This window comes from Ahaetulla prasina, chromosome 1, assembly GCF_028640845.1.
Source record: "Ahaetulla prasina isolate Xishuangbanna chromosome 1, ASM2864084v1, whole genome shotgun sequence".
NCBI classification, from domain to species: domain Eukaryota; kingdom Metazoa; phylum Chordata; class Lepidosauria; order Squamata; family Colubridae; genus Ahaetulla; species Ahaetulla prasina.
The window spans coordinates 245,767,121-245,794,976 of record NC_080539.1 but is presented as its reverse complement, the minus strand read 5'-3'; the positions used below and the strand labels follow the sequence as shown (position 1 = coordinate 245,794,976).

At 36.7% G+C, this 27,856-nt stretch overlaps 1 protein-coding gene across 2 annotated transcripts in view; it reads right to left on the bottom strand.

The window, feature by feature from the left end:
- Positions 1-27,856, bottom strand: part of MYLK (myosin light chain kinase) — a 207,630-nt gene that overhangs the window by 55,305 nt on the left and 124,469 nt on the right. For both annotated transcript variants that reach the window (XM_058195197.1, XM_058195207.1), the window contains 6 exons: positions 27,626-27,823; positions 23,558-23,804; positions 18,022-18,102; positions 16,618-17,669; positions 6,754-6,870; positions 2,202-2,273 (listed from right to left, as the gene is read on the bottom strand). In XM_058195197.1, coding sequence (XP_058051180.1) covers positions 2,202-2,273; positions 6,754-6,870; positions 16,618-17,669; positions 18,022-18,102; positions 23,558-23,804; positions 27,626-27,823 — 1,767 coding nt within the window. The remainder of the gene's footprint in view (positions 1-2,201; positions 2,274-6,753; positions 6,871-16,617; positions 17,670-18,021; positions 18,103-23,557; positions 23,805-27,625; positions 27,824-27,856) is intronic.

Here is a 27,856-nt window from a genome sequence, read left to right as displayed (position 1 = left end):
GAAGGCAGAACTGCTCAATTCCTTCCTTGCATCTGTCTTTTCCACCTGGAAAAGATATTCATGGAGCAGATTTATGAGCACCTAGAAATACAAGGTTATTCCTAGAAGCCAGCATGGATTTATTAAGAACAGGTCATGCCAAACAAATCTTATTGTCTTTTTTAATAAAGTGATTAAGTTATTGGACCAAGGAAATGTTGTGGATGTAATATTAGATTTCAGTAAGATATTTGATAAAGCAAACCAGAGCCTGCTTGGTAAAATAAAATAATGTGGGATAGAATGGCACCGCTTCCAGATGGATTTGTAGTTGGCTGACTGACCATACTCAGCGTGTGGTCCTCAATAGAACTATATCTATGTGGGGAGAAGTATGCAGTAGGGTTAATCAAGGTTTTGTCCTGGACTTTGCAGACGGAGATGTAACCTGGAAATAAGAAGGAATTTAAAATAATTAATCAATGAAACAGCTTGCCTCCCAGAGTTGTGGGTGTTCCACTGCTGGAAGTTTTCAAGAAAAGATTGGACAATTATTTGTCCGGTATGGTTTATTAAGTAGTAGAATACTTGTCTGAGATGGTATGAGAACTATAGGGATCACAATACCTGTGAAACTTCTGATTAACAATTTTATGCCAGTACTAAACTTCTCTCCATGCAGTCTTTTCTCAATATTAATTTCGGAATAAAGCTAGATCCTTATTCAGTAAATCAGAAGTTTGGTTTTCCTCAGCCAACTCACAAACCCCAAGCAAGCATTTACATTTTCATAAGGGAGAAAAATAACCAGCCTGTAACATAATTGCAAATTGGAAAGAGAAAAAAGCCATCACAGAAGTTAATTAGTATACTCCTGGTTATATTACAGCGGAAAATTTATGTGCAATGGTTCATAATCACATTGGATTGTCCGCCAAAACATATGAATGCCAAAGCTTGTTTGCATCATAACAATCACAGCTAGTCAATGTCTTCATTGAAAATCACAAGAAACTGATGACAGGCCCTGAAGTTGTTCAGAAAAGCAAAGATATCCAAGAACTAGTGCTACATGTACAATAATCTCATCAGCAGAATATAAGCGATTTTCATTAATTTTTTCCTTGCACGTACAATTCCTTAAGCATCTAAAAAATTATCAGGTAATATATCACCTGTTTCTTCATCATACAGCCCCCAACATCCCCTTGTCGTGGGCTTCTGAGCACACAAGGTTCAAACTAAAATTTAGCCATAAACTACCAAATTACAGGAGCCTGTTTTACTATTAATCTATTACATTGAATAAAATATATATAGCAATAGCACTTTTATATACCGCTTCACAGTGCTTTACAGCCCACTCTAAGTGGTTTACAGAGTCAGTATATTGCCCCCAACAATCTGAGTCCTCATTCTACCAACTCTGGAAGGATGGAAGGCTGAATATATGACCTTCAGATTGGATTTATATACCAACAGCAGCAGCAACAACAAAGAAACATCAGTAATCCCCTCTGCCTCTCTAAAAGAATCTATCACATAATCTCTCCTTGCACACTGGTACAATGTCATGATATCACTTACACCCTCCTCAAAAAAGAAGAGAAGCTCAAATTGTCAAACGGTTGTTCAGGATTAGGATTAAGGTAAGATTAAGATTAAAGATAGAAATAGGATTAGGGGTGGTTATGAGGCTGCAAGGGGAACCTGTGAAAGTTATTTGTTATAATTGGAAGGTGTCATTTTTTTAAATGGAAAGGACCTTTTGGATTGATTACATCTATGGCTTATCTCTGGATGTTTGACAGAATGGGGAGAGGTAATGGAAGAAAAGGCTTTCCAACAAAATAAAGGGATGGAATTCATCCATCACATTATCTGAGCTATATCTGAATATCTCCAGTATTTTTATCAGGTTTCCAGGTTCAATACAGAAAAGCTGATACTGAGGCAATTTAAGTAGGTACAAAGTATTCTGTGAGATTCTCTCAAACCACCTATTTACATGGTGAAAATGATTACTTTGACATTTGTTGTTCACCTGTTGGGGAAACAGATTTGAGGAGTTTGGGAACTCCTCAAATCCCCAGTCAGGATTTTTTTTAAAGATTTAGTTTCAGTATACCTGGAAGAGATTATTTAAATCATAGTTACAGAAAACAACTTCAAAGGACCTATATAATTTCAGAAAAAAATGAAGAAAAAGCAAAGATACATACTTTCTGTTCCATGTACAGAACCCAGTGAAGTCTTTGGCTTTTTGGTCTTTCTTTCCGTTGACTTTAACAACTCTAAAATTGGAAACAGGTTGTGAAGGAGGTTAGAATAATTAAGAATCAAATCACCATTTTGAGTTAAAGAGCAATAACTGAAATGGAAAAAGAACTCTGATTTGTGTTTCATTTGATTCTGATTGGGCTAGAAAGCAAATGGAGCTTGTTGGGTGTTATGATATTTAAACAAAGAGGACTTGGACAGGCTACATTTTGAAGAACAGAATGAAAATAGTTTTCTTTGCTCCCCAGGAAATGTTACGATTAGAACTCTTTAAATCTCTAAATTTTAAACATCCATCTTTATTACTGTACTCAAAGCATGCATGCAGGTTATTTGGGTTATGTCCCATGTGGAAGGTTGTTTGCTATGAAAACATAGGAATCTGCTGAAGAGGACTTAAAATGAAGGGAGTTAGGAAAAATAAAGTCTATTGAGCTAATGCTGAAAGAACTGATCAAGCTTCAGTTTTGGAATAGAGCCACATAAGCTGATATCAGGGTTTTATGCTAAAAACTTCAGGAAAATCAAGACTATTTGCATGTAGATCACTCATATTGTATATGTTCTACTCAAAAAAAGATGTTTGTATCTCTGTATCATTGTAAAAACTTATTTAACCAGAAGCAATAGTGAAACCAACAGAGCCTGTACATATACTATTAGAAGATATATTCAAGCAAAACAAAATTCTTTTGGTATCAACTATGTCTTCTATCTTTTGAGGTAATCTTATATCTTTGCTCTAAACAGTTTGGCAAATAAAAATCAATTTCAAGCATTTAAAACAAAGCAAAGCAAAGCAAACAACACAACACAATATTCTACTGGATGGAAATGACTAACCTAATACATATGCTCAAGCAAGTTACTAACAGGGGCATATGCTACAATAATTTTGATGAACATGAACTGATCTAGGTCTGGTAAGTGCTGACTGGAAACACTATGTCTGATTCTTGAAATTCCATGGGGTAAAATATATAAAGTAATTTTAAAATTTGGTGCCTCTTTGAAAAACAATACCTGCCTTTATTTCCAGTACAACTTTACAAACAAAATCAGTAACAAAATATTGATATTTCTAATCTAAATTTTAAAAAAATGATAATTATTCTGGATATGAGTTAACCTCTCAAATTTGTATTTTAAATATTATGGAAGGATTGGATTTGGCAGAATTTAATAGCAAAAAAACTCCTATTATTAGCAGTACTTCATTATACTGGCTGCAATGGTATCCTATAAATATGAATCTTTGCTTCTTTGTATGGTAAGTGACTACCTAATCACCTTACAATAAAGTAATGAAAACTGAAAAGTGAAGTGCTATGGTACTGTTCTAATTTCATTGTGAGTAAAGATGACTAATAGTTCAAAATAAATTTGAATTAAACAACTGCAAGAGTTAATTTGTTCTAATGGTACAACATAACCTTATAAAGACAGTGAGGATCTTGCAATGTATCTTGCAAAAGCTAGGCTTTTATCTAATGCCCTTTACCACGATTTTAAATTATCCTCAAATGGCTTAAGAGTTACATATGAACAGAAAGATGAATTGGGGACACTAAAGAAGGAACAATGGGGACAACCAATATATCTGTGACTAATAACTGGATACTGAGAACTGACATTCTATCAATGTCTTTGAAATTTAGCACATGGCTGTTCACTGTCCAATAGTGAGGAAGATAGGAAGGCCAGGACCTGAAATAAAGCAATTGTGATGAATGGAACAATTGACTTTTTAAAAAACCAGGGTTCATATCTGCCTTGAGTGTCATCTGCACAATCTGTTGTAAATTAGTCAGCATGTAACTTTAGTCAAATTAGTTATTAAGTATGCATTACTATTAATCTTCTGATCGTTCCTATCATCCATCTCCTCCCACTTATGTCTGTATAACTGTAACCTTGTTGCTGGTATCCTTACAATTTATATTGATTGTGTCTGAATATGATTTGATTGCTTATTTGTTTCCTATGACTATCATTAATTGCTGTACCTTATGATTCTTGATGAATGTATCTTTTCTTTTATGTACACTGAGAGCATATGCACCAAGACAAATTCCTTGTGAGTCCAATCACACTTGGCCAATAAAGAATTCTATTTTATTCTATTCTATGTCTGAGGAATGTACAGCTAGAGGACCTTGGTGACTACAGTTGTATTGTTCTACACACAGAATGATCTCTGCTGACACAACAATTTTCCCTCACTTACCCCTCAAGGCACTTCAGAAATCTGTAATCCATAAGGAGAGTCGAAAATTCCTTCAGAGAAGGTTTAGGAACCCTATAAGAGTTGCAGCTAGAACTGGAAAACTACATGAAAACCCACTATAGGAGCAAAAATCTACAGATAGTCCTTATTTAGTGACTGCTTTGTATAATGATAGTTTGCAGGTATGACCAATATGAAACAGTAACTTCACCAATCATTGCATTTACAACCTTCACAGGTCTGTAAAGCAAAGGAAAGCTGAAGTAGGGTTTCAACATAGTCGCATTTTCACGTATCAACTGCTTCACTTAATGACCAAGTTGCTAGTTCCAATTGTGGGTACCAACTGCTTCACTTAATGACCAAGTTGCTAGTTCCAATTGTGGATGCTAAATGAGGAGCACTTGTATTTGTGTAATGCTTTCAATAGTCTTTCCAATAGTCTAAAACTAAAACATCCAATGATACTGACTGTCAATGAATTCAGATCAGATAAGAGGAAATCTAAAATGTGTAACTAATTTACAGAGTTTAGTGCCATTGGATGTGGTAATGGGTTTAAAAACTAATTAGATAACTAATTAATGAAATGCCTATGAGGGACTATTAATTATGATGATGATTATATGGAACAATCAGATTTGAAAAGAATGAGTTGCTAAGAACAAATCTGGAGCAAGATTTACTTGTTTTGGGATTTACTTGGTTTTACATTAATTTATTATAAGTTTTACTTTATAAGCAGTGTATGATTTAGCATGATATCTGAATCCGGCCAAATTGTCCTATTTGATACAAACAATATTGTGATGAATCAAGAGTCCAAATATTAGTTTGGTAATTGACAGACCAATGTCTGACACCGCCAAACATACTCAGTCTAATAAACCCCAAAGGAGAGGATGAAGGAAAATGTCAGCCTTTTGAGCTAGATCAGGTCAGGAAACAGATGCCACATGAACCACAGAAACTCTTATTGTTTTAGGTTATAATAAAAGAATCTTGAAAACTGACATAAATTCTCTCTCTTCCCACTTACACTAAACAGACTCAAGGCAAGGCAATCTTAAATGTTTTCTTCCCCCACCTTCTTTTGCTTATCTGGGCTAAGTTGAGGTTTATATGAATTCCTTCTCCAAGGTCATTTCCAAGCAACTTTATGGAACACAATAATATAAACTGCTCTAAGTAAAATAAAATTAATATACTGACTAAATAAAAAGTCTTAGGGATAATCTATGCTGCCACAAAAGTTACATGTGCTTTGGTTTAAGTTTGAGCTGGTTTTGTCTGCTTGCATTAAGAGTGGTGGATGAAAACTAGCTAAGAAACAGGAATGCCCAGAACAACAAAAAAGCACAGGCTCTGTTCATTATTTTCTTGGTTGATAAATTTCTATCACAGTTCCAATTCAACAACAAAGCACTTAAAACAAGAAACATTTCACTTGTTTGTTCTTCACTTCACTTGTGCTATTAGTTTGTTACTATTAAATCTTATCTTCTGTGCAGTAGCTCATCATTTGGTTAAAGGTAAAAGTAAAGGTTCCCCTTGCACATACGTGCTAGTCGTTCCCGACTCTAGGGGGCGGCGCTCATCTCCGTTTCAAAGCTGAAGAGCCAGCGCTGTCCGAAGACGTCTCCGTGGTCATGTGGCCGGCATGACTCAACGCCAAAGGCGCACGGAACGCTGTTACCTTCCCACCAAGGTGGTCCCTATTTTTTCTACTTGCATTTTTATCTGCTTTTGAAACTGCTAGGTTGGCAGAAATTGGGACAAGTAACAGGTGCTCATCCCGTTACACGGCAGCACTAGAGATTCGAACCGCTGAGCTGTCGACCTTTCGATCGACAAGCTCAACGTCCTAGCCCCTGAGCCATCGCGTCCCCTCATCATTTGGTTAAACTGCTCCAAATATAGCTGTTTCTTTGGTACAGAAACAGTCTTGATAGTTGTATTCCATAATTGTATTAATAATACTGACAGGGTTTTAAAGCAAATTCATATTTGACAAAATTTTGGCAGTATGGAGGGTCTTTAATTGAAGCACAGTATAGGGACATGATTGTCTGGTTCAATGTCCCACTCAAAAGCTGAATTACTATGGAAGGCATATGGACCAGGAAGAAACTAAAAAGAAATATCCTCCCCTTTTTGCATAGTTTTAGGAATGGGAATCAGATAGAAAGGAATTGGAATTTTGACATAAACAGAATAGGAATAGTATCACTTAAGAACAGTTCTAAATCTTGGGTCAATTTACTTACCTTCCACCAAGACGCTGCAAATGCATTCTGATTTTCCTGCAGTATTCTCAGCTATGCATTTGTACTGGCCCTCATCCTCAGGAAAGGCCTTGTCAATGGTCAGGGAGCACAATGAGCCTAAGGGAAAGCAACAGACAAGTCATAGAAGTGTAATGATCTAAATTAAAATGAACTGTACTGAAAATGAAGTATTGATAAGACCAAAACTATAATCTAACCATAGCTCCCAACGTAAGAATATGCTAAAAGGTTGGACTTACTTTTGATTCAGTGGTATCTACCGTAAATTGCATGGAAACAGATTTTCAGAAATTAAAGATGGCGCTATGATTAAGACATCAAAATCTTTAATGCCTACCTTTAGCTCTTTTCCAGTGCAATTTCAAGTCAAACAACTTTGGTTTAAAACTGCACGTGTTCAGCCAGCCAGAACACAGAAAGATATAAACAATTCATATAATATCCTTTACTCTGATTGGAATTACAGCACCCAGAAATTCCAGATAAGATGACTGTTGACCATGAAAATATTCCTATAGATTTTGCAATTCATCATTACATGTGACATCCAGTGTTTCTAAAATAATTCTGAGTTTCCAAATGTGTAAAAACTAAATCTTACTATTAGGATTCATTTGCTCTTTTACAGTAAATACTAGGGTAAAATTGATGCAGAAATGCAAAACATTTCTGTATATGCTATTTTTAAAGCTACTGGCCATTTCTTGTATATGGTTTTAGAGAAAATGGGTGTACAGAATATATAAACATACAGAACACAAAGTTCACACATAGAATTTTTGTGTGGTTCTGTTAGAGGATACCAGTGTTGGAAATACAAGTATTGTACTGGAACATATACATACTGGGCATTAATGGGTTTCAAATCCCAGCGCTACCAATTCGCTATTGATAGTGCAAGCACATAGCGCTTCTGCATATGCACAAATCATTTTTGTTGACGTCTGGGTGGGTGGGTGGAGCCTCCCACCGCCGCCACTACCGGTTTGCCCGTACTGGAGCAAACTGGGAGCAACCCACCTCTGATACTGGGATTATTTTCCCCCCTCAAAAAAGCAAGGCAATGCTGGAATATTCCCAGATCTTTTTTGAATAAGAAATATCTTTCAGATAATCTTTAAATTTATCAAATAGTATGAATAATTAATTTTTATTTCTTTAAAAGATTTGCAAGGCTTAAAACACAACTTTGTGTTTTAACACATCTTAAAACACAACTTTGTGTGGCTCATGACAATAAAAATCCCAAGCTATAAAAAATCATAATACACAAATAAAACCATAATATACAGCAAAAACCTTAGTCATTCCCTTGAGCTGCCCCAACAGCCAATCCAAAACACTCTCTCTGTATCCCTGCCTTTTTCCTGGGTAAAAAGCTAAGCCTTGATGAGCTTCTGGAAAATTAGGAAGGTGAAGGCCTGCCAGATCACCAGGGGGACGATATTCTATAAGGTAGAGGCAGCCACACACAAAAAGGCACACTTCTGAGGTCCCTCTCAATGGGAACATTTCAGAAAAGGGATTGGGGTATGCCTACTACTCTATCAATCTACACTCTCAGAAAAGTTGAATTATCATGGCAGAATAGAAAATAAAATTCTAATTCATTTCCCCCAGCAATCATTCTGCAGTTACTGATTTCTAGAACAATTATATATAGAAGAAATCTGGTTAAGGAAAGACTGGCATATAAAAATTGATAGCAGAACCTCCAACTTACAATTTTTCTTGAAGAAATTAGCATTATTATTGGAATTAGATCAAATAATGTGGATTATTTAATGTGGATAAGTAGTATGGGCCCTGCTATCAATTGAATATCTCACTTAGTTAATGGAATATCTTTTTTTTTATAGATGAAGATAAGAGATAAATTGTCTTTTACAATCCATTTTAGACTTCTGAATTAATTGGCAAAGCAGAATCCATGGCATTTCCATAAAGCTTCCCCTAAACAGAGGAAATGGATAGGGCTACTTCATATTTTGTAGCCTATATTCCAGAAATGCTGTAATTTACTCAACATGTAAATTCTCCCAACTAAAAATTAAATTAATAAGCCCAAACCAAAGGAGCACAGTAGCATTTCTTTTTTTAACCTTCTCTATTCTATTTGTCACTCCAATCTGAAAACCCTGAGGGTCTTATGTAGTCTTGAATACAGGAATAAGTTTAAAAACAGTAATAACTAGGAATAAAAAATGACTAATACTTGTAACTACTTCCTACACTTCAGGTATTTTTTCCCCAAATGCCCTCCAGAAGAGCTGTATTTTTCAGTTATTTGACAACTTAATAAAGAGACAGTTTGAATATTGCAGGGAGATTATTCCAGATGAGTGGGGGACACTTTGAGAAAGCTCAACAGTGAGGATGGCATTCCTCAAATGGCAGATCTCACTAGACAAGAATATTCCACTTAGAGGAGGCAGCCTCTAAGTGGAATTACCCACACCTTAAGTCATGAAGGGCCGTAAAGAAGACAGTTAGATCCTTGAATTGAACCCAGAAGCTACCTGGTAGTCAATGCACACCAATAACTATATGGCTTTTGCACACTGGACTAGTTGCAGTTTCTGAATGGTCGTCAAGAGCAAGAATCTCCAACCTTGGCCACTTTTAAGCCTGGCGGACTTCAACTCCCAGAATTCCCTAGCCAGCAAAGCAAATTCTGGGAGTTGAAGTCTGGCAGGCTTAAAAGTGGCCAAGGTTGGAGTCCCCTGGTCAAGAGCATCTCCGTGTAGTACAAATTGCAATAATCCAGAGATGAGCATGAGTAACCATCAGGCAAAACTTCCTGTTACATAAATAGCTGCAACTGGCCATGTAATTGTGCAAAAAGCTTTTGGACAAGGCCGCCAACTGTTGGTTCTAGCAGGAAGTATGAATCCAAGAGATCACAAGTCAGCTCTGTCTAGGGGAGCACAACCCTATGCAGAATAACACAGAATCTGTTAGCTTCAAATCCACAGGCAATCCACCTTGCTTGGATTGAGCCAAAGTCTATTTCCCCCACCTGGACCTTAGCAGCTTTCAGGCACCAAGACTTTCACTGTACCTCCTCTAAAATATGAAACAACATTGATATCTCAGCCAAAGACCTTTCTCAGTGGCTTTGTGTATGTTAAATTAAAGGAAAAGAAGGGCCATGCATTGCAGGACCCATAATAAAGTACCAAAAGGTTTAATCTTCCCCCTCCAGAAACACTAGAAGCTTCTGCAACACACCACTGCTTTTAACCCCTTGCATCTATCTCTCAGAAGGCTACCATGGTTGATGATAATGAACATGATTGATAAGAATAGAATAACTTGATGGAAGAACTGGGCAGACAACTTTGAATGCCTGTAGTCATGGCTACAGTACTGAAAAGTATGCATCTCTTTGAATATTAGTCACTGAGAAGAAGTATTTGTCAGATAAATTTAACTCATTTTGTGACATCTAAACTTGCACTTCTTTCTCTTCTTCCCTATTCAGTTATGTGTTCCTTAGTCTTCATCTCTTATCTATCTTCTGCTCCCCCAAAGAGGGGAGCTGTTTACTGTTTAGATCTTCTCTTAGTGTAGCTACCATGTTACTTTAAGGTGCCTTTTTTCCCCCCTCCAAGAGGCAACTGGACTAAAAAAAAAAAGCACCTTTAGGACAACCATGACCTGGGGATGAGAATCTCCAAAGACACTTGTTAATTTAACTAATTTCTACCATGCTTTCTACTGCTGGAAGATAGGAGGGGAACTCTATGTGTGTGTATGAGAGAGAGGTTTGTTATGTGAGATAGAAAGGCTGCCAATCACGATGGTAAAATCACATAACCATACAGGATACTATATTTAAAGATAATTTTAATTAATTACTATTAACATCATCTATCCGTACCTACTCTTAAGAGTACAAGCACAGTAAGACAATTTCTATCTCATGTTTTACCAATCTTGTTTTAAACGACAAGTTTTTTTTTAAAAAAAAATCTACAGGAATTTCTAATGAAACTGTATGTAAAATTGGACTAATTACAGCCCTGGAAAGCAATAACATTAAAAATGAAAGCTAGGGTGTGATAATGTTACAATGAACAGTAGGCCTGAAGCTTAATTCTCATTATTCTCTTTCTGCTATGGATAACACATTGGCAATTCAAAAAGAGCTTTGTAGAAATTAATTCCATTAAGGTAAGTTAGCTTCAAGTAGCATTAATTCATCGTCTCCCTACTGCGCTAGACTTTTCAATAGTTGAGGTCAGGATTAAATGCAAAGTTTATTGAGAGTTGCTACAGACAGATTGAAAGAATAGTTATATAACTTTGAGTCTATAGGAAATCCTCAACGTATGACTGGTTGTTTTATATTTGGAGCTACGATGGCCTCAAAGCACTTACTTTACAGCCCATAAAGCATTTCTGCCCATCATAAAATGTTTTGTCCCAACCCCCTGCAGTCATGTGATCGCATTTCAGGCACTTTGAAACTGGCTTGCTGATTTCCAGCAGAATAAAACAAAACAAAAGCACCCATTCTGAAAAATGTTTTTGCTTGATGACCATTCACTTAACAATTGCAGCAGAAATGTTGAAAAAATGAATCTGATTATATGGGTGCCTTGACTTGCGATTGCAATGACTTAGGATTGGATTTCCAGTCCCAACTGTGGTCATAAGTCGAGGACTACCTATACTTTTTTCTTTCTCCTATACCAAATTTAAGTGGTGGGATGAAAATAATGGATTTTGGTTTATTTGCGTTATTGTACGAGATTCAAATTCTGACAACTCTGTATAGGAACTGGGAAGCAGTCCTACCTGGAGAACCACTGTCAATCAGTAGAGAGCTGGCTGGATCAATGCTCGGAATCAGAAATTTCCTACCAATATGTAGTTCATGAAATTACCATCCATTCCTCCCTCACCATTCCATTCCATTTTCCTTATATTTTTAGATCATTAGCTTAAGTAGAGGGTTATCTGATTACTGATTTTTATAAGCTAATCTTTTTTGGCTAAAGAATTGGGTAAATAACATAACATAACATAACATCAGAGTTGGAAGGGACCTTGGAGGCCTTCTAGTCCAACCCCCTGCCCAGGCAGGAAACCCTACACCATCTCAGTCAGATGGTTATCCAACATTTTCTTAAAAATTTCCAGTGTTGGAGCATTCACAACTTCTGAAGGCAAGTCGTTCCACTTATTAATTGTTCTAACTGTCAGGAAATTTCTCCTTAGTTCTAAGTTGCTTCTTTCTTTGATCAGTTTCCACCCATTGCTTCTTGTTCTACCCTCAGGTGCTTTGGTGAACAGTCCGACTCCCTCTTCTTTGTGGCAGCCCCTAAGATATTGGAACACAGCTATCATGTCTCCCCTAGTCCTTCTTTTTGTTAAACTAGACATACCCAGACATACCCAGTTCTACAAATATTGTAGAATTATGTGTTTACCCCTCTGCATTTAATCAGGATTCCTGATTCTTATTCTATTCCTTAAAGTTACTGAATTATATTCTTGCTTCGGGCACAGTATTTATTATTACAAAGGTCATCTAAGTAGAAACTAATACTTTTTCTACTCTGATCTGTAACAGAGAAAAAACTTGAGTAGCAGAGCCAAATAAATAACTCTGAGACAAGAAAAAAAAAATAGAGTGAGAACAAGGATATAAATTGAGGGATTAATATAGTTATTAAAACAAACTCAGTTATTGCCTTTTAAGTATCCACACATGCATATGGTAAGTAAATAGATAAAACCAGTGAAAGAATTATGACTTCCTAGCTTGGTCAAATAAATATTTTACTGCTTTTTTCTAGTGTAGCTATTGCATGAAGTGAATCCCAATTCAACCTAAGCAAATTTATGGTTTCTAAGAATAACAAAGCTCAAACAGTAGACAATAGTGTTATATAGACTGCATCAAATATACAAAATTATGACAACCGTTTTTAAGCTGCATATTTAAAAACAAGAGGAATGGCTCTAAATTGAATTATTATTCAAGAAATAATTGATCTGGATCCCATTTGCTCTCCCTACACTATAAATTCAAAATATTCAAAAGTTCCCTTTCATTAAGGGACTTATTAAATTAGTGATGATAATAATATATAGAGAAAAATATATCAGGATCTCTTTCTTTAGAGATATGTACTGATATTTTATTGAAATCAGATTAGCAGAAGAAAATTCTTCAGAAATTTGAGCAGAAGTTTCTTAGTTTCATTGTTAGGAAACAATGTTTTAATGAAAACAATTAAAACTGCTATTAATAGTAATTGATCAGCTGAAAGTTTAAGAGTGTGAGATTATATCTTTCATTGAGTAGATTCTTCATAGGAATTAAAATTAATGTTAACTATAAAATTAATTGATTATTCAAAGTACATATGCAAGAATAGGTAAAGGATACATGTAAAAATTTAGTTATAGAAAATTAATTTAGCCACCATTTTAAGTGTTTATTTATTTTTAAAGAATGTCAAGCTTTTAGGACTAACAAACCAGGATTTTCAAAACCAACCTGTTGTAAACCAGTATGGAAATTCAAGTTAGACAAATCTGTTCACAGTATGTTTTTATGTATGTCATAAACAATGCCTCTGAAATGCAGGGCACAGCAACAAAAGAAATAGCAATCATTAACATTTATTTATTTCCATATCAGTTTTCAGGAATGGCAGTATCTCAAATCCCACTGCCATCAGGTGCAATTCACTGACTGTCTACTCTAGGCAATAGATTGGCTTTCAATCATTGAAGCCTTCAAGCACTGCAATCAGTTGCAAACCAGGAGAAAATTTATTCCACCCTCTTTGACTGGACTCTTTTGAGTTCTGCTGTATCTGCATTTTAATTTTAGAAAGATTGGGAGTTTAAGACACTGGGATCCATGATTTCTATCACTTTCTCTGCAGTGGTTTTTGTAATATATTCAAAACTTCCTTGAAAGATAGCCTAGAAATATCATAGCCAATAGCTTGGTAATTTGGTGCACGCAGTGAAAGAAGCAGTATAGGTACAGAGCTGCCTAAAGAAAGCCCAAAGCCTAGTCCTCCACAAATCTTTGGCCTCACTTATATGACAGAATAACCCAAAGGAGGGTCAATTGAGGGTACAATAGTTGTTAAATGCACCAAGATAGAAAGCAGGAGACTATGAATTCTAATCCTGATCCATTGCTAAGAATCAAGATTGACATGAAGACATCTTTGGGAGCGCAAAAATAAGAGAGCCAAGGACAAAGTCAGAAATGTAATTAGGCTTATTTCTAATATCTACGGTACATGGAAAAATGTTTTTATAGAGCAGCATTCCATCCTATGATACACAACACTGCAGTCTGAAATAGCAAGTCCTAGATTTCACATTTATGTGAAAACTAGGTTAAATGAATACACAGATTTATTAAAATAAAAATAAAATAAAATATGTTTACAGTTAAGAATCCATTAACATCACAATTCTCCCGAATAACTATTGAACTTTATGGGGAATTGATATTTTTTGGAGATTTGCTATCATCAAACTATGCATAGATGGAATTAGAACTAGCTTATTGCTATATGCCCCTTTAGATAAAATCTTTGCCTCTGCCTCCTGTTAACTGACAGAAACAGGTACAAGTACAGTAATGAGAAAATGGTTTGCTGTAATATCAATAACTGCTTTCATCATGTCGAACCCTGTATCTAAGTCATACCCTGCTCTAACCCATGGCTTATTAAATCATGAAATGTTGAAGTCAGCACAGTGATCTAAGTAGTCTTGAAGATTCATATCCTCTAAAGGCCCCACCTCTGATTTGGCTGTGGCTCCATTTCTTCTCCGCTTCAAGGTTTCTGCCTATGTGCTTGTTCACTGTGCTGTTGGTACAGAATGGATGGGCCCATGAGTGGCACTAACAGTGGTACTCAGGAGGATGAATCAAAGCCAGTGCTACTCATCTGACTACAACTTCTCTGACAACCAGCTAACTGTGATGGTACTGGGAGAACAGAGACCCATGGAAAAAGGAACCATCCCCTCTTGATCTTTTTTCCCCCAAAAATTACCCTAATCATTAAACTGGAACTGTGGCTAATATGGGGAATCAATGGTATTGTGATTGTTCAATGGTATTGAAGTATAATTCCCAGCACCCAGCATACCTAATGTTGAGGGATGACAAAAGTGTTACGACTAGCAACAAATGTAGTGCAACAGGCTCCTGGGAAGAAAAAGCAATTTTCAAAAGCAAGTATTTACTTTTGATTTTTATTAAAATAATAGCAAAATGATGATTACAATTTATCCCTTGTATCTTTATTTGCCACAAGCTCACAATATCAGTAGTGAGTGACAATTTTAAATATCGATTTCAGAATTCAAGTAAGATATTAAAATAAACCTTATCAAAAAAAATATCCTGTCATTAGTTCATGGCTTATCGCTTCAAGTATTTCAGGGTATTAAATCTCTTCTGAGTGCTCCAATGCCTTTTGAGGCAATACACAGTCATTTCTCTTTCCCCCTTCCCTTTCCCCCCTCCCCCCGATATATACAAGCCTTTACACTACTTTCCTTCAGCTGATCATGTTACGTAAAGGCCAGAAAAAGAGTAACATATACTTAAATAAAAAAGATAAACAGAGAAGACAAGAAAAAAAATACAACTATATATATATTTTTTTTGTTTACATTTATACCCCGCCCTTCTCCGAAGACTCAGGGCGGCTTACAATGTATAAGGCAATAGTCTCATTCTATTTGTATATTTTTTTACAAAGTCAACTTATTGCCCCCCCAACAATCTGGGTCCTCATTTTACCTACCTTATAAAGGGTGGAAGGCTGAGTCAACCTTGGGCCGGGCTCGAACCTGCAGTAATTGCAGGCTCTGTGTTCTAATAACAGGCTTCTCTACTGCCTGAGCTATCCCGGCCCAAAGCTTATTTTATATCATAAGCATTCAAATTCCTTGTGTGTCCAATCACACTTGGCCAATAAAAAATTCTATTCTATTCTATTCTATTCTATTCTATTCTATTCTATTCTATTCTATTCTATTCTATTCTATTCTATTCACTTTCAGCCTGGGCCTTTCATATGGTTGGGTCTATAACTTCCAATATTGCCAGCCACCATGCTCTTTAGCAATCCTGAGATTTCCAGGGGTTTCCCATTAGATCAAGTAAAGGTTGGTCTAATATTTGGCAAAGAATGTTCTGACTTCTGCGGTTAGAACATGGTTGGATAACTTTTATATTATAATTTAATCTTTAGGTTTGAAGAAATTAGCATATGCTCATTGTTTAAGTACCGGTATTATTGAATTCTAATATCCTTGTAGAGTAGTAGAAGCTAAATTATCAAATAATATCAGTGTGAATTAATATTTAACTTGAGCAAATTGGGAATTAATTTTCCTATATTTTGTCTCAGATAATTCTGGACTGAAGAACATGTTTAAACAATGTAAATCCCAAAGCTATTAGTTATTGCTGTTTCAATTTCAGCACAACGGCAAAATTTTCATTTAAAATGATAATTATGCCAGGATTTAGACACTGAAAATGAAAGGATCCAATTGCTATGAAGGAGTTCTTCATCTGAAGTTTATGTTTATATAAAACATAAAGATGAATTTAAAAATACTATTGTAATAAAAATGTGCCGACGTTTCTGAAGTTGCAGGAAACATTTTAAAAAGACTATTCTTTTCTCCTTGCAAAAGAAATACTAGCAAATTTTGAATCAATTAAAGGGACAGAAGTAAACAAAATTAAAGTGAGATATTATAGTTAAACATACTGAAATCAAAGTAGGTTGTAACCAGCAGCATACAATTGTTTTGCTGTTTACATTAATTTACCTTCTCGGGAGAGAACAATAAACTTTGATGATTTGATGACTTTGCCATCCAGAGTCCAGATAATGGTAGCAGGTGGATCTGAGGAAACCTGACATTGCAAGACCAGTTTTTCACCTTCTACTACTTTGGTATCCTGAAGCTTTTCAGTAAAGGATGGTGCTATTCCCTCAGGCTCTATTTTGTTATCTTTTCCTTTATTTTCAGTTATCCGTCCATCTACTTCTGGTGGGCAGTCACCTTTGCAATTACTGTCATTCTTATTCTCTTTCTCCCTTGATTTAACATGTGACATTTCAGAGCTGGAGTTAATAACTTGGTTTTCATTCTTGGTGCTAGCATTCTGTATTTTATATCTAGAGCTGGTATCCTGGGACTCTGAAACAGTGTTGGTCTTTGGTAGTTTAGAAGTAGCATTGACGGCATCCAACTTCTTCGATGTCACAGGATTTTTAGAGGTGATGCTGATACCTGGCACTTTATTGCTGGCACTTGATTTTTGCACTTCAGAATTGGCATTCACATTCTGGACTTGAGTCCCAGGGCCGCCATTCTCAGTTGGTGTTTTTTTCTTTGCAGCAAGCACAGATCTAAAATCTGGGGCACTTGGCTTTGAACCTGCTGCCTTGTCTGGTAAGGAAGGTTTGGGAGTTCCCTTTTTTGCCAATACTCCACGAAAGTCTACCTGTTGTGGAGCATGGACCTTCCTTTCTTCTTCTGACAAAGTTTTCGGCTTGACCTGCCGTTGCAGGGTACCACGGAAGTCCATTTGTTTGGCTGGGATTTCCTTCAACTCCTCCTCAGAAAAACTTTTGGTGTTAACTTTCTTTGCCAAAATGTCCCGGAAGTCAATCTGTTCAGCCTCCTGTTGCCTTAGCTTCTCCTCTGTACTCTCTCGGGTTTCTACTCGTCTTTTAAGCACTCCACGGACAATTTCCTGCTCTTCCTCAACTTGCTGGCCTTCCCCAGTATTCCTCCTGAAGGAGCCACTGATGTTTCTGAATGTCAGTGCATCCTCTCCACAATCAGCCTCTTGTCGTACTTTCTGCCTCCCACTGTAAGCAGAGAAGGGTTTGAGAGGGAGAGAGGAAGGGGCGGGAAAAGAAAAAAGAGGGGGAGCAAAGAGCTGGTTTAACGAATTCAGGAATCACCCCCTCAGAGAAAGGACAAAATATGTTTATAGAAGGGAAGGCTGATTAGAGGAATAGTTTATTGCATCAGGAACCATATAAGGGAACTAAATATTTTAAAAAGTGCTCCACATTGTCAGCTGTATGATAAAAACAGCTTGTTGGGTCACATTTGGGGATTAGATTGAACAGCAGCCAACCCAAGTCTACAAGGAAAGAGAATTAGCCGAGCAAAAAATAAAACCCACCCACATAAGTCCCTGGGAACTGTACTCACTTTTTTTGCATTCCTTCTGTGGAAAATGAACTTTCTCCCAGCGTCAAAGATACCTGACAGTTGCATTCTCCAACAGGGTTTCTGAAAAAGTACAACAAACTGAGACTCAGCAAAAATAAAAATAAAAAGGTTGCTTTCTGTTAGATAGTACACAGAAGAGATCAATCCTTCACTATGCTGATTTATTTATTTTTTTGTTCCCCAGCCAAGCATCACAGTAGTAGATAGCTACTTCATCACTGGCTGGAAAGAAACATTATTCCTCATCCTACCCACCCCTAACCTTTCTCCTCAAAATAAAGCCACAGGTGGAAATCAGAAGAGAATATACCCCTAAACAAGTAACTTGAAGAAAAGTAGCCAAAGGAGGGTTTGGAAGAAAAAGAATTGCTTTACAACATCTACACAGTTTCCAATCCTTGTCCCAGTCTTTGTTTATACAAGACCAAGCTTTTAACTTTCCTCCCATCGAGACATTAAAAGCAGGGTCTCCTTTCCCTGCTCTTTCTGTTCCCTCCCCCATCAAACAGTATAATCAACCCTCACGGATTGTTTCAGCCTGTGCATGTTTATATTTTAAAAAAATAATAATAAAAGTGTCACCATATATGGTGCTGAGCCCTTATTCTTCCTTTTGCAGAGGAATGCCAGAGATGCCTGCAGAAAATTACTCCCATTAAAGTCATTAAAATACTTTCCCCTCTTCCCACCCGCCCCCAGGACCATGTTACGCTTCATAGCAGATACATCTTCAAATGGTTCATCTCCCCAAGAGATGTAAAAAAAAAAAAAGGGTGGGGTGGGGTGGGGGGAGAGAGGACATAACTCAGATTGTGTAAACATTGCTACCACATCCCAAGCAGCTTGCCATTTTATGAAAAAGGGCTTTCTCAGACAACCGCTGAAGAAGAGGTAGACATTTATATCAGATGGATTTTCAAGATTTCGCTAGATCAAATAGCGTTTTTTAAAAAATTTTTAAGAGAAATGCCTGTTCTACTTTCAGGCTTGCTGTATTTCAACAATCTTGTCAAAATAAAACATAGCGCTCAAAGTCTGTAGAGATTCTCAGTCATCCAGGTCATTGTTGTCCCAAAAGTGCTTTTTCAGGAGGCAACTGGACTTCCTTGTTTTTTCTTTTGAAGATGTTTCGCTTCTCATCCAAGAAGCTTCTTCAACTCTGACAGGATAGTGGGTAATGGAAGGATTTATATTCCTTGCAGACAGCTGGTCATTTGCATCCTTTTATAGGGTTTTTGAAGCACTCAGTGTCACCTAAGTTGTGCTCCTGGTTCCTGTAGTCTGCATTTTTTTTCCTCTGGAAATCCATTCCTACTCCCACACCATTCAAAGGGTGAATTCCATAGCTAAACATGTATAGCTAAACAATTTTGGACGGATTATTTGAATATTAACTTCAATAAAGAGAACACATAACTGTGAACAGTAAAATTTAAAGATTACTTTAAAGGCTGCAAAAACAGGCATCCTTATCCTGGAGTAAAGCCTACCAAATATAGTGGAACACTTTTAACAAAACTCCATTCACAGGTGACAAAAATGTGATTTCCTCCCCAATCTGAACATTTTGCTAATCAAATAAAAAAGGTAGCGTATGAAACCTTTTATTTAAAGTATCCCAGGCCAAAACAGCCATGTAGATTAAACAAAATAAAAATTGTTACCCGAATAAGGGAATACATAAGTGCATTAAATAGTATGTAATGATATCAGTAAAAAGATGTGCAATTATATTTTTAAGACTATGTCAGAGAATACAGTTTTGTAGCTGATTAGTCTTGGTTGAAAGGATTTTTAACATTTCATATTTTGAAAGTATAATTTTTAAAAGGCTCTAAATTCAAACTCCACAGATAATTGCAATGTAACATAAAAGCTTGATAAGACTCTTTGTAAGGACAAAATTCCTGAATGGAAGTCTAATTAACACAATGCATTGTTACATATTTGGCAGATGAGACAACAAACTGTCCTAGGTTGCTTTCCCCCACTGTTCATTCATAAGTCCCTTTCTTGGCAAGGTTTTTTAAAAGTGGTTTGCCTGCCTTCTTCCTATGACTGAGAAAAAGAATCTGGTCCAAGGCCACCCAACAGGCTTTGTGCCTAAGGCAGTGCTAGAATTTGTGGTGGTCTGATTTTTATTTATTTATTTATTTATTTAAATTTTTATACCGCCCTTCTCCTGAAGGACTCAGCCTGATGCCTTAACCACAACACCATTGCCCCCCAATAAAGTAAATATTGAAGGTATTCTTAGATCCTACTTTCTTTCAGCTCCAATCCTTTCTGGACTGGTATAAATCCAAGTAACTCTAAGCACTGAATTCCTATAATGTACTTTATGTATAATTATTTGATCTTTCTTGTAGGCCACTTTGGTATCTCTGGTATTATTATTATTAGTTGTAATACTATTAAAGTTGCATTTATCAAAATATTTTCATACAATAATTTTTTTTTTGATGGATGTATTGATAAACAATCCAAAAGTTCATGAAGAGGTCAATGAGCTGAAGAATTTGGGGATCCAAACTCTTAGCTGGCACAGATGAGCTAATTTCACAGGGGACCAGACTGGACTTAAATATATTTTTCAGATGTTTCACTCTGGAAGCAACCTGAATGGAGACATCTTCTGTTCATAACAATTGTTCTTGATGGCAGCGAGTTAGATGTTTCATTTGATTTTAGCTATTATGATGAGAGGATATATAGAAAGAGAGCCACCATGTTACTCTCTGGTGGCAACAAAATCAGTATTCTGAAAACACCTTTTATTAAAAGAGATGGACTTTTGTGAATTACAGCTCATTTCATCCAATACATGGAGTGATTATACTGATGTAGGAAGTTACAGTAGAGTGGGGGGGGGGAATCAGATTGAATGTACAAATAGCAGGATGCATGAAACTTGACAAGTGCAATCATGCAATTAATGATTTTAGATCACCCATTCAATATGGTGGAGGATCGGAATTCTGCCACCATTTGTATCTGATTTCCTCTGATTGCCAGATCTTATCTGGTAATCTCCAAAGAGTTTAGATCTCCAAACTCTTCAGGTCATTAACTTAACGTTTAGCGATGTAGGAAGATGTGTCAGAACTGCTAAGAGCAGCAGGTCCTAACTTTACATCCACGTCCCTTCAAACATTTGGTCCAACTGAGTGTATACCATTCTTTCCTCTTTCGCAATGTGCACTATTGGGACAGTGGTCAGAATGAGGGGATTTCTCCACTGCTTTCTTAATCAATTGCATATTTCCTGACCCAAGGTAGCCCACCATGGGAGCCAGGAAAAACATCAGCTTCAAAAGATGCAGCAAGAGTACTTATGTCAGATCTACAGATCCAAATATGGCACACTGTTAGTTTTTATATGCAGTATGAAGTATCTTCATCCACAAAGGCACCCTGCAGGCTCTATAAAACAGGACAAAAGAGTGAGCAGGATACATGAACAGCTAAACTCAGCAAGCCATCATCAACAGAATTTGACTGACTGCTTTTCAAAATGTCTACATTAGCGGCTTATTTAACCTGGTTGACTCATTTTGCAGTTTTTGACTTTGAGTGCATTTGAAAAGCAAAGAGTAATTCTGGCTCTTGTTTGTTTTTTGTGTTTTTAAGTTTGGTGTCAGTCTTTATTTGTTCTCTGCCCATTCTGCCCCCTACATTCTCTCATGCCCTTTTTATTTATGGAGACTTCAAAGTGCACTTAAGAATATAAAAAGACTCTCTACTGGTTGGTTGTTTAGCTTAAATATGTATTAACTCAGTCCAGGCTGTGGTCCATAGACTGGTTATAAAAGCCAGTTGATTTGACTTGTTACAGTTTTAGCCTTTAGTGCTTTAAGCCTGAAAACAAAAGAGGTTGTGCTGAGCAAAGATATATGCATGAATTATGACTCCTGGCTATTCTTTTGTTCTGAATGCTACTGAGAATGCCCATTTCAGATGCAAAAGAGAATAGCCAGGGAAGGCTCTCCCATTCCCTCCCTCTCTCTCCCCTCCACCTCTCTCTTTCTCGAAATCCCTCTTTTGTTTTTCTTTCACTAATGCTTGTTCTATAGATTAAAAAGCATTGTTTTAATCAGTCAGATTAAAAAAAATTTGTGTGTGCAACCAGCTGGTGGGGGATGGAGGGAGGAATCTCTTAAATACTGGGTAAGAGGGAGAACATTGACTAATATTTAAGTTTAACTCACAGAATCATCTATTGTAATGTCCTTCCTGTTAAAGACTACTTCAGCTTCAATTGCAATAATACTAGAGCAACTAATAGATTTAAACTTAATGTCAACCGCTTTAATCTAGATTGCAGAAAATATGACTTCTGTAACAGAATCATCAGTGCTTGGAATACTTTACCTGACTCTGTGGTCTCTTCTCATAATCCTAAAAGCTTTAACCAAAAAGTTTCTACTATTGATCTCACCCCATTCCTAAGAGGACCGTAAGGGGCATGCATAAGCGCACAAACGTGCCTACCGTTCCTGTCCTATTGTTTTTCTTTTCTTCTTCCTATATATATATATGCTTATACCTCCTTATATTTAGTCATATATGTGTTTATATACTATATATTCTTTTTGTATGATACCTACATATATTGTTGTGACAAAATAAAATAAATAAAAAATAAAATAAAATATTCCTGGCTATTTGCAAGACTTGGTAAGGCATTTCTGTGTTCCCATTCCTTTCAGTTTCAATACCTCCAAGTTCTAGGTAAGTGAGAGTTAAGGTTACTTGGCAGATGTAACCTTTGGGGGTAGCAAACAGACTACCCATGTATGACTTTTGGCTAGTCCAGATTTTTTGCAGTTAGAATTCCGAATCCCACTGTTCTCATGGTAGAAATACCAAAGTTGTTCTAGCAAAAAATGTAAAATAACAAAAAAAAAAAGAATTCTGAAAAATTATGTTCATCCATAACAAGTTGACCATACTTCTACCATGCAAAGTTTTGTTCAAATATGATATTTTGTGCATCACAATTGCCTCCAATGGACAATGTTTCGAAGCATTCTCCTGAGAGAAGGATTTCTTGGTTGTGGGACCTTCACTCTAGAATCCTCTAGGTGTGCCTGTTTCCTTCAAGATTTGAGTTTCATCTATCACTGAAAGCATCCACTTTAATGCAAGCCTTTGATTCTCCTGAGTGCTGCCTAATTAACTGCTTTATGAGAAAAGGAAGAATAAATAAACACATAGAATCACATGTGAATTGCAGATTGAATGTTAAAAATTTTTTTAGAGATAAGCAAATTAATAAAGAAGCTAAGAATAGGCCAGGAGAGCAACTGCTTGTAGTGAGGAGAATATTGACTGTTTCAATAGTTTAATATGAAATCCATATGGCAACTAATGTAGGCACCTATATCCTAGGAGCCCATAAGAATATATAATGAACACATAAGGAAAGACCAATAGAAATAAAATGCCTTATCATTCATGTTTAGATGACTGAAAGAGCTACTCGTCCTATAAATATATACTTCCCTTGACACACCTGAGTTGTATTTCATACTGGCCAGCATGACAAGTTTCAATATTCCTTATAATCAAGGTAAAGATGTCTTCATTTTGTAGGAATTCATAGCCTGCTTCTGTCATTAGTTCCTCTCCATCTTTGAACCAATGAACTGTGGGGAATGGATCTCCAGCAATGGCACAAGAAATAATGACATTCTGCCCCACTACTGCTCTTACTGACTGTGGTTTGCTAATAAACCATGGCTGAATACCATCCTGAGGTTCTGCAACACAAAGAAAAAACGTTAAGAAAGGCAGGGAGAAAATCTAATAGCACTGGTGTTGAATTTCATTTAGCTTTTGACAAACCATTCTATGGATATTTTGCTTTGAATATATATTTTGAATTGAAAACCTCTTCACAATATTCTGGCTAGTGTAGAAGCAGAAGGAATAATCTTTGGCAATTCTCTACATAGCAGAAGTAGTCAAGATATACCCCCAGATACTTTCCTCAATGGCCATACCTATCACAGCAGCCATTTGTGAAAGGTCAAAGAAACTTATAAAATGCTATGTTCTGAAATATGCAGTAAGGGATCATGTCACTTCATTTTAAGTTTTCTTTCACTTTTTTTTTTCATCACGAGTTAGTACGTCACTCTTCAGAATACGAAAAGTTTAAATTCAGATGTTAAATACAAAAGTTTAAATACCATAAGTCACTTTGTACAACATGCAGAAAACTTGCATGTTATGTACATATCCATCCATCCCTTTTCTTGGGGAAGCTAACAATATCTCAAATAATTTCCATCTGAATAGTTAAGTGTTTGCTGTAACAAAAGTTTCCATAATAGCTACAGCAACAGCATGTCTAATGTGATTACAATCGGTTCAAAGAAAAGGGGAAAAAACCAAACAAACAAGGTGATCTATAAATACAGAAGGAACGATTTTGAAGGGGGAAAAAAAGGCGAGTGAACCCATTATTTTCTCTAGGGTAAAGAGATGGTAGCTCAGTCATTTCAAATGTGTGTGACTTTATAAAAAATTTCCCGGAGTATCTCCATGTTTCTCTTGCTTCCAAAAAATCTGAAGTCTTTAAAACAAAAAGCAACAACCCAGATGGTACTTTGTGTACTTCTTACAAAAAAAGCCTGGTCTGCTGTGGGCTGGAGAGAATGTTTAAGTAAATAAACTGAAGAAAGATAAATATAGTCCATGGTTGTTTTAAATACCTAGACAAGTGAAAAATTGGAAAATAAATGCTTGAAATGTCCAAAAAGAAAAAAAAATCAGTACCTGGCATCCTAAAATTCTGATGTGAAATTTACAATAATATATTATTAAATAAAATTGAGATTGCTTCACATATTCTAGAGCAGTGGTAGTCAATCTGGTCCATACCGCCCACTAGTGGGCGTTCCAGCTTTCATGGTAGGTGATAGGGGTTTTGTCCGAAACTGGAGCACTTTCCCTTTTTTTAATTTAATTGACTTTTTAAAAAAATTTCATAGCATTATTTAAAAATATTTTCATTAGGTTTTCATAAAATTCCCTGTGACAATTTAAATTTCTGAAAATATACTATTTGTATCGCCCGCGCATAAGTTTAGTTCATGTTACGTAAGTGAAACTAAATGGCGCTATAATGCGACTGCAAACAAAAGAGCCTTGTCCAAGAATAGCTCGCGCATCTCCCCCCACACCACCCAGCTGTAACAGACAAGCAGAGCTGGTAGCCGGCGCCCCCTCAAGCCCAATCCACGATGCGCGAGAGGCATGCGCAGACGACGATACATGGCACATTACTGTGGAACTGGTGGGCGAATAGAAAATTTTACTACTAACAGAGATACAGCGGTAAGTATAAAAAGGTTAACTACCCCTGTTCTAAAGTAAAGACAGCAAGGGATCTTAACTGAGTGTTATTCCCTTGTATAGAACAATCTCAAGAGGAGACATTTGTGTCTACAGTTATCATTGTAGCTGTTCATTTTGCTATTTTTATAGCCTTAGTAATAAATAAATCCAAAAGAATGCAAGTTTTCCAAAACCCTGAAGCAGCCTTCTTTAACCTAGTGCCCTCCAGATGCATTGAATTAGAATTCTATACCTGTATGGGCTGAAGACTGGGATTTGTCTATCATATCTGAAGATAATAGGTGAGGGGAAAAACAGTGTTACAATGTCATTAACAAGCACTGAACCTTTACACGACGTATTTAATCATAACTCGTCTGCAGATTTTCTCATTGCCAAAATCTCTATTGGCCCTGATCAGCTCCACACCAAAATACCTAAGTGCATATAAAAATGTTTATATAGCAAGAGTTTAATTATTAACTCCTTCTCATCTACTGTGAATCTTGGGGTATGTTCCATAAACTATCTTCACTGTTTCATTATTATTTACTCCATCTATATTCTCTGCAAGGGGACGGGGTAGCCAGAAGTAGAGAAACTGGGAAAGAAAAGGAGGGAGGGAGGGAGGGAGAGTGGGAAGAGAGCAAAGGGAATGGCTTCATTCACTTTGCTTTGGACCTCCACTCCCATGCATGCAAGCCATGGTAGAGTATTCCTTAAAAGAATTTGGGCCATGATGAAATAATTCAATAGAAGTTTCCCATCCCTGCCCTAATACATAATATACATGGATGCATGCTCGAATAAAACATATGTGCATACCTTCACCCTTTCCATATTCCCACAAGAATATTCATGAAGCTTGGTGTCTCATTTTGGCTAAATAACATTTGCTTAGGGACACGGTGGTTCAGGGGCTAGGACGTTGAGCTTGTCGATCGAAAGGTTGGCAGCTTGGCAGTTCGAATCCCTAGTGCTGCCATGTAACGGGGTGAGCTCCCCTTACTTGTCCCAGCTTCTGCCAACCTAGCAGTTTCGAAAGCACGTAAAAATGCAAGTAAAAAAACATAGGGAACACCTTTGGTGGGAAGGTAAAAGCGTTCCGTGCACCTTTGGCGTTGAGTCATGCTGGCCACATGACCACGGAGACATTTTTGGACAGCGCTGGCTCTTCAGCTTTGAAACAGAGATGAGCACCGCCCCCTAGAGTCGGCAACTACTAGCACGTATGTGCGAGGGGAACCTTTACCTTTACTGACATTTGCTTTCATTATGTGTTTTGCTTTACTCTCTTCACAAAAATGCACTACCATCATTCACTATACTCAGAACAGCTGGACTGCACTTCCTTTAGCTTTAATACCATGGGCTTAACTATTGTAACCTTAAGGCTCTTTTTGAAAATGCTACACCATGAATAGACCCATGCATTACTTCAGATTGGGTCACCTGTACAGCACCTTCTAGTAACCCTTCAAAGCAGTGGTGGCAGCAACTTTTCCCAGAACTGCTACAGCGCAATTCTGGGAAAAGACATATTTGGTTTCTGGAATTGCTAACAGACGCTATGTCTGTGTCCATGCATGCAACATATGGGCTTCCTCTTTGCTTGTTTAGATTACTCAAAGCTATTATTTTATGGCCTGTAGTTTTCTAAACACATGAAATGTCCAAATTAGGTCATTAAGCACATGGCAGTATATTATTGCTATTTTGATAATTAATACACATAATTTCTATCTTTAAATATTCCATTCCAATCAGGTGCTTGAGCAAATAAATGTAAATGCTTATAATTATACACACACACACACACACAATTGTTTCACCCAAAAATAAGAAAACAGTAGATAAAAATATACTAATTGTAACTTGAACTTAAAATGTATTCATAACCAAGTTTCTGAACTAGCTATTCATTCAAATAGTCACATCCCTGCGCTTCTACCTTCTACAGAAACACATTACAACCTTTTAGATATCTATGTATTCTCATTTAATACTTTCTTTTCTGGTTATAGAAATTAGAGTACATTCTTCCTTGTGAAGCAGAATGAAGGATAGGGCCAAATATCCATTAACATTTTATATAAAGGGAAACTATGGAGTTTCAGAGAGACAGGGAGATTCTCAACTTTTTGAATACTTTCCTGTGTAGCTGTTAAACAATGCAGAAAATGTGTTTGTGTGTGCGCGCATGCGCATACCTGTCGGCATATAGACATAAAAATTTTACCTTGTACAGTCAGGGTTGCTTCAGTATGAATTCCTCCCAAGTCATTCCAGGCCTCACAGGTGTATTCTCCCGTGTCCTCAGGAAATACCTCTTGGATACAGAGACGATACACGTTGCCCTTCTTCTCAAAGTGAAAATCCTCTGTTTCCTGGATTTCTTTACCATTGTGAAGCCAAATTATTTCAGGAGGTGGATTAGCTGAGCCACAAAACAGAACAGAAGTCTTTGAGA